The sequence below is a fragment of the Dictyostelium discoideum genome, assembly GCF_000004695.1.
Source record: "Dictyostelium discoideum AX4 chromosome 4 chromosome, whole genome shotgun sequence".
Lineage (NCBI taxonomy): Eukaryota > Evosea > Eumycetozoa > Dictyosteliales > Dictyosteliaceae > Dictyostelium > Dictyostelium discoideum.
The window spans coordinates 1,293,093-1,306,360 of NC_007090.3; the positions used below are offsets into that span (position 1 = coordinate 1,293,093).

Here is a 13,268-nt window from a genome sequence, read left to right on the forward strand (position 1 = left end):
ATAGATATTTTCTTAGATATTTTTTTTTTTTTTTTTATCGAAAAACAAAATATTTTTTTTTTTTTTTTTTTTATTCTCTATTTTCTTTTTTTTTTTTATTTTTTTATTTTTTTTTAAAACACAAAATGAAATTTGGGACTTTCTTTTTATTTTTATTTTTGTTTATTTCAATTTCATCATGTGAATTACCTTTAAAAGAAAGTAAGATTTTTTATTTCACCAACATTCCCCAAAAAAATTATTCTAATCACAAAAAAAAAAAAAAAAAAAAATTTAAAAATTGATAGAGCAAGCAATAGATACTTTATTACAAATATATGGTTTAAATTTAATAAACGGTGATTATTGTGGTTCACCCCAATATTTTGTGTGTAATTTTGAAAACACAACGATTACAGAAATGTATTTATCAATTTTTAATTTTAAATAATTTAATACCCATCATCCCTAATTTTTTTTTTTTTTTTTTTTTTTTTATTTCTTTCAATAGTTCATTAAGTGGTAATGAAATTAATAAAACTATTTTCCCAGATGGAGTAATTGGTAATTTTAGTTTTATAAATAAAGTAAAATTATCAAATTCAAATATCTCAAATGCTTTTTTTAGTGAATTACAAACCACAAGAAATTTTCAATTTGATAATTGTTTTATTCCAAAATTTCCAACATTCCTCCCCTATGTCCAAGTATTATATATGAATGATGTATTTTTTAATGGTAATATAAATTATTCATCATTTTCAGCTATCGGTAATTTGTAATTATTATTATTATTATTATTAATATTATTATTTATTAAAATTATTGTTTTAGATTCCTAACATTTTTTTTTAATTTTTTATTATTTTTTTTTTTAAAAAAAAAGTACATTGATTTATTCTTCAGGTGATTTAATGACAGATTATCAATTGATTGATGATTCACCACTTTATTTTGTTATTTCAAACATTAAAATCGTATTAAATAATATTATAGATTTTCAGTATTCACTTCAAAAAATGTAAATATTTAATTATTATAAATAACAACTATTTTATTCCTTTTTTAACTTTTTTTTTTTTTTTTTTTTTTTTTTTTTTTAAATAAAAAAGAGAAATTTATTTAGGAAAATATTTTAATAATAGTGATAGTTTTAGAAATATGAGCTTCACTGGTGGCCCAATTTTCATTAGTGATTTGTACTATAATAAACCTATCGAAATTACAAATTTAATTGGTCAAAGTGTAATATTAAATTTTGCTAATGTCCAGTTTAGTTTACCGGATAATAGCTACATGGATTTTACTTTCCATTTGGTTAGTTCTTTGTTTGTATTATTATTTTATTATGGTTATTTTGTTTTTAAATTTTTTTTTTTTATTTTTTTTTTTACTAATAATAAAACCACATCAGAATTTTTACTAATTGCTCAGGATTAACAAATTCAAATGGTGATTTAATGATAAAAATAGGAAGTGTTAAAACTTTGTAATTATTATTATTTTATTATTATTATTATTATTATTATTATTATTATTATTATTATTATTATTATTATTATTATTATTATTTTTAATATTAATTTTTTTTTTTTTTTTTTTTTTTTTAGAACAATAACCAATTCGAAATTAAAAAAGATACCTCCATTTTCATTTTATAAAACTTTATCTTCATTGGATATTAGTAAAAATAATATTATAGGTCAGATACCTGAATTATATGAACCAATGAATGCATCACAAATAATTGGTATTAATTTAAGTGGAAATAAAATAAGTGGTGAATTAAATCAAAATCATTGTTATCACAATTTAAATATATCCAATAACCAATTAACAGGTAAACTTCCAATGTGTTTTATATGTCAATTAAATGATCCACTATTAAGATATAGAATAAATGGAAATAATTTTGAAAATTATATTAGTAATAGTGAAAATAATTTTCCAATTTGTTCAGGCATATCATTTATTGGGGATGCTTTGATAGAAGTTGGAACAACTAATTCATTTATTAATGGAACTAATTTAGGATGGGAATCTATATATTATAGTATTCCAGGACAAATATTAAGTGATCCATTGGGATTATTTTTTTCAGTGGAGATTCCAAATAAAGTTTTAAGAATTTCAGATCCAAAAAAATTATTCCCAATTGATAAAGCAATTGTGAATTTCGCAATTCCAAATATAAATGTTACAATGCATTTTAAATACTCTGAACCAAAAGTATATGCTATTACAGTGTATCCATATTATAATCTTGGTTATTTATTTTTAATTAATGGTGCTTCATTTCCATCCCAAAATAGCACTTCCTCAAGAGTTTCTGTAAAATTTGACAATTTTGATTGTGAACCAACAATAGTTGCCGGTATTGTTATTGAATGTATTGTATATAAATCTCAGTTAGCTGAAAAAATCTATACAGTATCGATAACCAATGAACAAACTAGAAAAACTGGTTTTTCTAAATATAAATTTGAAAGAGTTTATCCTTTTGTTTATGCATATAGCTCACCAACGAAAATTGGTGGTGTTGTAACATTTTTTGGAAGTTATGGGTCAGTCTTTACCAATGCAACTATTAAAATTGGAAAAGGTACATGTGAAATTATCAATATAAACTCAACAGTAATTACATGTAACCTAGCAGGAGCTAATTCAATTGGTCCAAGTCCTGCAAATGTTAGTATAACAATTAATCAAGTTAATTGGTTTGTAAATGATTATTTCATTTATAATGAAGATAATATATGTCCAGGAACACCAGAATGTAGTGGCAATGGTATTTGTTTTAGTGGTTATTGTGCATGTTCAAATGGTTATTCTGGTATTAAATGTGATAAAAGTAAGTAGTTTATTTAATTAATAATTAATAAATAATTAATATAATAATAATAAAAATAAATATTAATTTTTATTTATTTATTTAATAGTTTTTACAGGCGATATAGAGGTTAAAAAGAATGATACTTTAACAGAAATGATAAAGAATGGTTATTCATTTGGTTTTTCAATTAGAGATATTAGAGAAATTGATTTCGATGGTAAAACAGTTAGACAACATAATTTCACAAGTTGGACATTAACACCAGATTCAACGATTATGAAATGGACTTATGTAAATAAATTTGAAAATTCAATCATTTCATATACAGTAGAACAAATTACAGGTGCACCAAAGAATTATACATTTGCAGGTGAACAATTTACACTTCAACCTGGTTCTTTAAAATTATCAGCAAACATTTCAAATTGGGAATATTTAGGATCACTAAATACTCTACAACTTCAAATTCATTCTTCAGTTAAAGCTCAACAAGAGAATGAATGTGAACAAAAATCTGAAATTCAATCAAATGGTAATGGTGTATCATTAAATTATATTACTATTCAAAAAGATAAAAATGTATTCAGTGGTAGATTCATAGATAAGGTGGTTTCAGATGGTAGACCTACCTTTTCAAAAGTTTCAATCTCTGAACAAACTGAAGATTCAATCACAGTTTCAATATCATTACCTTATTGTAAAGAATGTTTAATTGATCCTGATTTCTCTGTAATGATCAATCCAAATCCAATATTTAATCCATGTGACAATGATCAACCTTCTAATTTAAAATGGATTATACCTGTTAGTGTAATATTAGGTTTGTTAGGTTTGTTTGCTATTTTTGTAATAGTTTTCTTTTTAGCACGTGATCGTATTTATATCTCTAAAAAAGGTGGAATTATTTTATTAAAAAAACAAAAAAAAACATCAACATAAAATAAATAAATAATTTTTTAAATTAAATTTGAATTAAATACAATTTATTGATTTTATTATAATAAATAAAAATCTTTTTTTTTTTTTTTTTTGTGGATATCACGATTGTTGATCTTTATAAAATTTTTTTATAATAATTAAATTAAAAAATCCTTTTTTTATTTTATTTTTTTTTTTATTTGCAGTGTTTATAAAAAATCTTTTTTTGTTATGGAATTATCAAGAGAACAATTTTTTTATTTTTTTTTTATTTTTTTATTTTTTTTATTTGTGTTTGAAAATTCAAAATGGAAAAGTCAGTAGAAATTTTATTTTTATTTTTATTTTTATTTTTATTTTTTTTTTTTAGTCCATTTTTTTTTTTTTTTAAAAAAGATTTTTTTTTTTTTTTTTTTATTTTCATTTTCTGCAGTAATAATAAAATCAAATAAAAAAAAATATAAAATGAGAGTATTATTATCATTAGTTGTAATTTTATTCATTATAAATTCAGCCTTTGCTGTAAAGATTAATATTGGTCGTCCAACCAAATCACATAAAACTATCCATCACGAAACTTGGGTAGAAGAACAAACTGATCAATTCGATAATATTAAAGTTGGCCAATTATTAGGTTTCAAGAGAAGTCCAAACAGACCAAAACTTCAAATTAAATCTTATGATCCATTAGGAGTTCAAATTCCAACTTCTTTCAATGCTCAAACCAACTGGCCAAATTGTACTACCATTAGTCAGATTCAAAATCAAGCAAGATGTGGTTCTTGGTATGTTTTTTCATTTATTTTTATTTTATAAAAAAACAACAACAAAAAATATATATGCTAATATTTATTTACATTTAAAAAAAATATTTTAGTTGGGCTTTTGGTGCTACAGAATCAGCTACTGATCGTTTATGTATTCACAATAATGAAAATGTTCAATTAAGTTTTATGGATATGGTTACTTGTGATGAAACTGATAACGGTTGTGAAGGTGGTGATGCCTTCTCTGCATGGAATTGGTTAAGAAAGCAAGGTGCTGTATCAGAAGAATGTCTTCCATATACAATTCCAACTTGTCCACCAGCTCAACAACCATGTTTAAATTTTGTCAACACTCCATCATGTACTAAAGAGTGTCAATCAAATTCCTCTTTAATTTATTCTCAAGACAAACATAAAATGGCTAAAATTTATTCTTTCGACTCTGATGAAGCAATCATGCAAGAAATTGTTACTAATGGTCCAGTCGAAGCTTGTTTCACTGTCTTTGAAGATTTCCTTGCTTACAAATCTGGTGTTTACGTCCACACAACTGGTAAAGATTTAGGTGGTCACTGTGTTAAACTCGTTGGTTTCGGTACCTTAAATGGTGTTGATTACTATGCCGCTAACAACCAATGGACAACTTCATGGGGTGATAATGGAACTTTCTTAATCAAACGTGGTGATTGCGGTATCTCTGATGACGTTGTTGCTGGTTTACCATAAATAAAAATAAGTTTTAAACATTTTGTAATTTTAATTTTTTTCTTTTTTCTTCTTTTTTATTGTATTAGCATTGGAATTTTTTTTTTTTTTTTTTTTTTTTTTTGACTTTAAAAAAAAGAATATATTCATGGATAATTTGAAAGAAATATTATTTTGGAAAGTGTTTCATAATAAACCATTAAGGAATTTGATTTTCTATCATATTCAAATAACAGAATGGGTAGAATATACAGATCCAATACAAATTAAACCAAATAATAGATTGAAATTTAAAGAAATAACTTCATTAAAATTTTTATTAATGAATAAACTATACAAATTATTAAAATGTAAATTAGAACATGATGAATATATTGAAATTGGGGTAAAATCAGTTTCATTATTATTTGAAAAAATTGAAAATTCAACAACAACAGAATCAATAACAGAATCAAAAACAACAACAACAGTAATAGAAGAAGAATAATAATAATAAAAATAAAAAAGATGAAAAGTTAAATTCAAATCTTAAGAAATTGCCAATTAAAATATTTAATTCATTTAAAAGTTTAAAAACAAAAAAAGAATTATTAAATTTAAAAATACTTTCTTCATCTGGAATATCAGAGAAAGAATCTTTTAATCAATATTATAGTAAAGAGTTTAGTATTGATATTGAATATGAAGAGTTATTATTACAAATCTATTATAAATATTATAAATATAATGAAGCAAAGGATAATATTGATTATAGTATTAATAAAATTGTAAATAGTGATAGTAACACCGATAAATTAAGAGAACTTCAAAAGTTGGTTATTATATCAACATTACTCAGTCCATTATATCAAGATTATTTTTTAAAGTATAGCGAGATTTAGAAGATTTTCACACTTTAAAACATGGAGTTGCGTCACCAATTGGCATTGATGCTAGTTCAAAGTTTATTACTCTTTACAAATACTTTTCAATATATGAAGGTAATGAAATTCTATTAGAAGAGATTAAAAATTTAATAAGTTCTAAAAATGTCAAATATTTCCCATTGATAGATTATATTGAATCAGATAGTGGCCACCAGGTGATATTTTGGTTTTTAAAGATACATTAATAATTGATTGGATAATAGAGTATAATTCACATATAAAGAATTTTTTAGCTCTATTCTCAGAATCATAGATTTCAATCAATCCAAGTACTAGAGTATTTTGTTAGCTATAAATCAAAGGATAATCTTTATGGATTTACTTTAGAAAACTCAAGTTTATTTACATTTATCAATGCAATTTCTCAATGCAATATAGAGGAGTTACAATTTATTGATAGTTTAAATAGTAAATTATGTGGTGTTCCAAATGATCATAAATTCTTATCAACAAATTGTTCATTTCAACAACACCATGATTTACTAGTATACTTAAATTTAACTGGTTTCCATAGTTTTTCAAAACTAAATTTTACAAAGATTTGTAAAGAGTTTTTAGAAATTAATCAACTAGAATTTAAAAAAGTAAATTTAGAAGGGTTTTCTATTTTTGAAATAAATGAAATTTTTACTATTGCCTTGAAAAACTTGGATTTCAAATTTTTACATTTGATGGTAAATTGCATGGATCCAAATTATTTTTCTGTAGATTTTCCGTATGGTTTAGAATCTACACCAAGAATAATTTTTAATAAACAGGGTGAAATTTATCAAATAGTTGGTGATTGTATTACTTCAATAATAAAATTAATGGAAATGTTTATAAATAAATTTATTGAGATACTAAATAACAATAATAATAACAATGGTAATCAACAAAAAAAAAAGAAAAAACCCTTTCAAATTCACATTTGGTATAATTTTAAATTTATATTATCAATCTACCAGTCATTTGGATCATCATCATCACTAAATGATGCACAAGAGTATTATGACTGTATTAGAGATGATGATGATGATCCAAATGACTGGTAGATTGATAATACTGTATTAGAGACTGTGATTCTACTACTCACGGATTTAATATATTAAATCTCATATATTTAGTCTTGATTTTATTATTGGTTGTGGTCAAGAAGGTATATTTAAAAATTCATTTTACAATATTATCAATACGTTAATTCATTGGTTATCAAATGAAAAATTTAACGATTTATCAAGTACAACTTTTCTTGGTCATTTTACAGTTATAAACAATGCAGTTCTAGAATTTTGTTTGAATATTAAAAGAGTTGATTTATTTTTTGAACAGTTGGATTATATACAAGGTTACATAGATTTGGCAAATAAAAGTTATGGCTATAGATTAGATAGATCATTTCCTCATTATTCATTCACATATAGCTCACCCTCAACAACATTATTACCTTCTAGTTCATTAGTAATTCCTCAACAGGTATTGGAAAGAGTTTCCCATTTTAGTGAAAACCAAACAGCATTTCCAAAAGTCATCAATTCATTTAAATATTCAAAACAGGTGATTAGATTAGCAGGTGAAGTTTTAGGGTTAGAGTCAACTCAAAGGTTTATAGAGTACAATTTTTTAATATCTAAATTTCAGAAAAAATTATATAAAAGTACTATGGATAGTTGTAGATTGGATATAGCTAGTTTTTTATTAGAAAATTATGATATTCAAGGATTAAATTTCTCTTTAGGTAAATATAGAAATAATTCCTATTGTATCTATAGAGAGGTGCAATATTTACTTGAAAATCATTTTGATAAGGTCAAACATCTACATCTCGTTGATTCTCATAAATCACTTTCCAAGTTTCAAGATTTCAAATATAAATGTTCTATCTTTTTTCATATTAAATCAGATTCAATCCAATTTACTACACAAACTATTTAATTCTAATTCAACACAATCATTAAATGATATACTTAAAACAACATTTCCTCAAATTAAAAAATTATTTTATCAAACTGGTGTAAATGGTTATGAAAAAAGTGAACAAGATTTTTTAGTTTTTATCAATTCAACAAAAATCAAAAAGCAAAGAGAATCAATTGAAAAATTAGAGTTATTTTATAATAATAATATTAAAGAGATAACAAAGATCTTGGATTCATTATTCGATAAATCCTACAAACAAGAAATATTACCAATTTTAAAAAAAGAAGAAAATAGATACGTTGACAAAAAAAATAATCTATTTGCAAAACATTTTAGTAGAGGTGAAATTGTATTATGTGAACTCATTTTAAAACACTATCCAAATCAATTCAAGATCTCAAATTATTTAATCAAAGTGCATTAAAATATAAAAATAACCACAGTTAATAATATTAGATCTGATAATCAATTATCACAAAATTTAAGTGATTTATTTGATGTTTTATGAAATTTCATCAAATAATAAAGATTTTACCAAAAAAATAATCTTTATTAAAATATAAATTTTTTATTATTATTATTTATATCTCTGCAAACTAGATTCTGACAAATGGGGTATGAATCCACCATTTAGTGCATTTAATTAGATAATTAAAAAAAAAAAAGGTATAGTTTCGAACACTAAACATTTATTTATTTATTTACATTAATTTCTCTGTTTTTACAATTAGGTTGCTATTATTATTATTATTATTATTATTATTATTATTATTATTATTATTATTATTATTATTATTATTATTATTATTATTATTATTATTATTATTATTATTATTATTATTATTATTATTATTATTATTATTATTATTATTATTATTATTATTATTATTATTATTATTATTATTATTATTATTATTATTATTATTATTATTATTATTGTTTTTATTTTGATTATCAAATTCCTTTTTTAATTTCTTTAAAAATGTTAATTGATGTTTTTGAGGATTTTCTAATCTTTTATAATATTTATAATAATAGTTTCTGGTATCTTTGTTGTGGAATGAGATATCGAATATTGACATTAGGAAATCCATAATATGTAAATGACCATGTTTAATTGCAACAAGCATTGCTTTTCTTAAATTACCATAAGAAATTAAACCTGTACCAGTTTCAGGCTTCTCTAATAAAATTTTATAATGATTAAAATAAAGATGCTTGAAAATATCAATATGTCCATATCTAGCAGCTTCAATTACAATTTTTTGAATTTCTGAATTAAAGTATTCTATATTCTTTTTTTCTTTTTTATTATTTTTGTCGTTGTTAAAGATATTATTGTTTTCTTCATAATATTCATCATCTGTAATATCTGAATCAACTTCTCTTTCATTATTATTATTATTATATTCAAAATCAACATCCATAAATAAATCATCAATTTCAATTTTCATTTGTTGTTTGAATAAAATATTTTGAATTAATTTCTCTAAAGATATTGTATCATTATTTGCACCGATTTGTAAAGGTGATTCTTTAAATTGAAAATCAAAAGTACATCTTTTCAAACAACTATTTAATTCTTCTTGTTTGTTTTCATTTTTAATAATGGTTAAATCAATTGATTTTCTAAAATCAACAATCCAATCTAGTAATCTTATTTTTTGATAATTCTTTTTAAATATTTTAATATCTGAGGGATTATATTGAATTAATTTTCTAGAGTTTATAATGGTTTCTTTAAAAGAAAATTCAATAATTGATTTTATACCAGGTAATAGAATTGATTCAAAGGTATCTTCATCACAGTCGATTTCCATAGATTCATGAGTCCAACAATTTAAAATCTCTGAATTAATTTTATAAATATCTGGCTTTGAAAGGATATAAGTGATGAGATTAATTAATCTAATCTTTGATTGAACCAAACCATCATAATTTTTTTGAGTATTATTAAAATCATCAATTGTTAGAGTTTTAAATTGAACCAATGGTTTTATATCTGTAAATAATGAAAATAGGTATTCATAACGTTGAAATAGTTCCAAAGTTTTAAATCTATGAAAGTAATAATATTCACCAGCTGCTAACCATAAATGAAAATGAATTTTAAAGTTTTGATAACAATAATCTAACATTTTCGTTGATCTAATATATTTTTGAATATAAAATGATTCAAAGGGTGTTGATTTTTGTGGTGGTCTAAGTGAAAAGTCTACATAGTTTCTAAGATTTTTAACTACCAATCTAACCAATTCCAAATCATCAGTACCAATTACTAAATATAATAAAATATGAGAATACATTTTAAATGCACCTTTATTATTTGTATATAGAATTGAGTCGTCAATACATTCACAAATTTTATTGATAAAATTAATTTGTCTTTTTTTATCATCTCTACAATATTTAAAGAGTAATCTACTATTCTTCCAATTGAAATTTTTAAAAATATTTTTTGGTGTTTTAAAAATTGCCAATTCTTTCCAATAATGATAATAACCAAATTTTAAAGATTCTTCCAATAGATTATAGGATTTCATTTTCTTTATAAAATTTGGTGGTTGGATTATATCTACTAATTTTACAAATTTTTTAATTTCAATTTCTTCATTAGCTTCAGCATCATCATCATCTTCATTACTTGAATAATTTATAAATGAATCTAATAAACTATAATTAAAACAATTACTAATGATTGATCTTTCAACTCCACTAACTATCTTTAGATATTGAATTATTAATTCTCTAATTGATTGATACTTTTCATAATGTGGACAATCTCTTAAAAGTTTTTTTAAGGTTAATTTTAAATCTTGTTTTGTGAAATGAGTTGATATTAATTGATTTAATGATTGAATATTATTAACAATTGAATAATCATTTTCATCTGGTGAATAATTTGGTTCAAATAATAGAACCAATCTTGTCATTATTAATAAATCTTTTAACTTGATATGAACCCAATAAAATTCATTACCAAATCTTTTTGTAAGTTCAAAATCTTGATGCATTCTAATTAATTCAACTACTCTAGAATAAATTGAACTTCTAAGTTCAACATCTTGTAAATTACATGTCAATAGTTTTTGATCAACAAAATATAAAATTATTTTAAAGGTTTTTCTAATTGATTTACATGTATATTTCTCTAAGATTATTGTATGATAAACTAAAGTTGTTGGTTCTGTTTTGAATCTGTTAATTAATAATTTTATACCTTTTAAAAAGGAATTTTCAATTAAAAGTCTTAACGTTTCTCTGCCATTATAATAACTAAAAGGTGATAAACAAATTGAATGAAGTGCATGTAAATTCTTTTCAATTATAATATATTCACCTAAAATTTCCAATGACATTATATTTCTTTTATAATTTGTAAAAAGAGTTTGAAAGAATTCAGTTGTACAATATTGATTGGTACCATTGATAACTTTAATTATATCCTTGAAAATCGGTGATACCCATCTAAAATGTTTTTCAATTTCCATTTTAATTCTAGTTTTCTTTTCAAAATAATTTTTATAATGTGTTTGTTGATTGTATTGATATTCACCACCAACCAATATGAATTCATTTGGTTTTTTAGTTTTATCAATTAACATTTTAATATGACCATTATCTAACATCCATTTAATATGATTCATTTCATTATATCTAAAATATTGTTTTCCAAATCCATAATCATTAATATTGCCATTATTAAAATTTTTAAAAATTTCTGAAAATAATTTTGAATTCCTAAAAATTTTCCAAAATAATTTTTCACTATTATCAGTTGTATCATAACAATATTGATCATAATAACAATAATCATTTTGTAATAATAAAGTTTCCATTGGTTCTGTTGTTGATAGTAATAATGTTGGAATTAATGTTGGTGATGTTGATGGTGATGGTTGTAATTGGGGTGATACTAAAGTTAATGATTGTGCTTGTAAATTTGGTGATATTGATGGTGACCAGGATGTTGATGATGTTAATTGAGGTTTTAAATTTGGAGATGTTGGTGATGATGATGATGATGATGATGATGATGATGATGATGATGATAATGATGATAATGATGATGATAATGATGATAATGATGGTGATGATGTTAAAGATTGAGGTTTTAAATTTGGTGATATTGAATCTGATGTTGATATTGATTTTAAATTTGGTGGTGCTGAAGTTGAAGATGGTTGTTGTGAATTTAATTTTGAAGATGATAACGATGATGGTGGAGGTATTTGAAAAGATTCTTTTTGTTTAAAATTTTCAACTATTGTTTTAATTGATTTAAATAATTCAGATTTATTTTTAGATTTAGTTGAAGTTAAACCAAATGATTTTGCAACTTTAACAATTTCATCTCTACCCTTTAATTCCAATTGATATAAATTTAAATTGATAGCTATTTGTTGTTGAGTTGGTGGTATAGTATGTTGATGTAAATAATGATCAGATTTTTGTTCCTGTTGTGGTGGTAATGGTTCCAATTTCAATTTTTCATCAATTACCATTCTCGAGAGTCTTTTAGTTTTTTCAAGAAATTTTGGTAAATTCAATTTCGATGGTAGTGGTTTATATTTTAAAATTTCATCAATTTTTTCCATTGCTAATGAATCGATTTTCTTTAAATTTCTATCAGCTTTTTCGATACCATTCAATATAATCAATTGTTCATAGAGTTGATTTCTATCTATGAAATCTTTCCTATAGAGAATTGCCAATTTATTATATTGATTATCAATTTGTTGAGATAATGGTATTTCCTTTTTTAATTTTGCATCTGGTTGTTGAGGTTTTGGTAAAGGGATTGAACTAATTGGAAATTGTTTATCAAGTTCGGTTGGTTCTGGTTCAAATGAAATTTGCTTTTGAATTAATTCATTGGTATATTGTTTTTGTAATATTATTTGCTCTTCAAATAATAATTGTTGCTGTTTTTGAATTAATCTTAAATAACTCTTCTTTGCTTCTTTACTTATCAATGACATATAATATGACATTTGAGTTTTTGATAATGTTATTTTCTTTTTATTACAATCATCATGTCTTGGATCCATTTTTTTTAATAATAAAATTTTTCATATTTTCAATTTCCTTTTTAGTTTTTTATCTTTTTTTTTGTCTTTTTTTTTTTTTTATCTATTTTTTATTTTTTTTTTTTATTTTTTATTTTTTTTTATTCGTTTTTCGGTTTTGAAAAGATAAAAAAAAAAAAAAATAAAAAAATAAAAATAAAAATAAAAAATA

The 13,268-nt window shown here is 22.6% G+C and overlaps 4 protein-coding genes across 4 annotated transcripts; 3 read left to right on the forward strand and 1 right to left on the reverse strand.

Annotated features, from left to right (window-relative positions):
• Positions 1 to 125: 125 nt before the first annotated feature.
• On the forward strand, positions 126 to 3,751 carry DDB_G0283995 (hypothetical protein; the record flags this gene model as incomplete). The annotated part of the gene is made up of 8 exons (XM_633712.1): positions 126 to 201; positions 288 to 402; positions 491 to 757; positions 866 to 1,000; positions 1,092 to 1,307; positions 1,394 to 1,468; positions 1,590 to 2,830; positions 2,919 to 3,751. 8 exons carry the CDS (start codon positions 126 to 128, stop codon positions 3,749 to 3,751), a joined length of 2,958 nt encoding a protein of 985 aa, XP_638804.1.
• Positions 3,752 to 4,195: 444 nt separating this feature from the next.
• On the forward strand, positions 4,196 to 5,223 carry ctsB (peptidase C1A family protein; the record flags this gene model as incomplete). Its single annotated transcript, XM_633713.1, has 2 exons — positions 4,196 to 4,515; positions 4,608 to 5,223. The coding sequence occupies 2 exons, from the start codon at positions 4,196 to 4,198 to the stop codon at positions 5,221 to 5,223; spliced, it is 936 nt and encodes a 311-aa protein (XP_638805.1).
• Positions 5,224 to 5,524: 301 nt separating this feature from the next.
• Positions 5,525 to 8,451, forward strand: DDB_G0283997 (hypothetical protein; the record flags this gene model as incomplete). Its single annotated transcript, XM_633714.1, has 7 exons — positions 5,525 to 5,552; positions 5,710 to 6,017; positions 6,074 to 6,283; positions 6,362 to 7,158; positions 7,235 to 7,711; positions 7,766 to 7,916; positions 8,011 to 8,451. The coding sequence occupies 7 exons, from the start codon at positions 5,525 to 5,527 to the stop codon at positions 8,449 to 8,451; spliced, it is 2,412 nt and encodes an 803-aa protein (XP_638806.1).
• A 277-nt stretch (positions 8,452 to 8,728) lies between these two features.
• Positions 8,729 to 13,078, reverse strand: DDB_G0283923 (hypothetical protein; the record flags this gene model as incomplete). Its single annotated transcript, XM_633715.1, has 1 exon — positions 8,729 to 13,078. One exon carries the CDS (start codon positions 13,076 to 13,078, stop codon positions 8,729 to 8,731), a length of 4,350 nt encoding a protein of 1,449 aa, XP_638807.1.
• Positions 13,079 to 13,268: the final 190 nt, after the last annotated feature.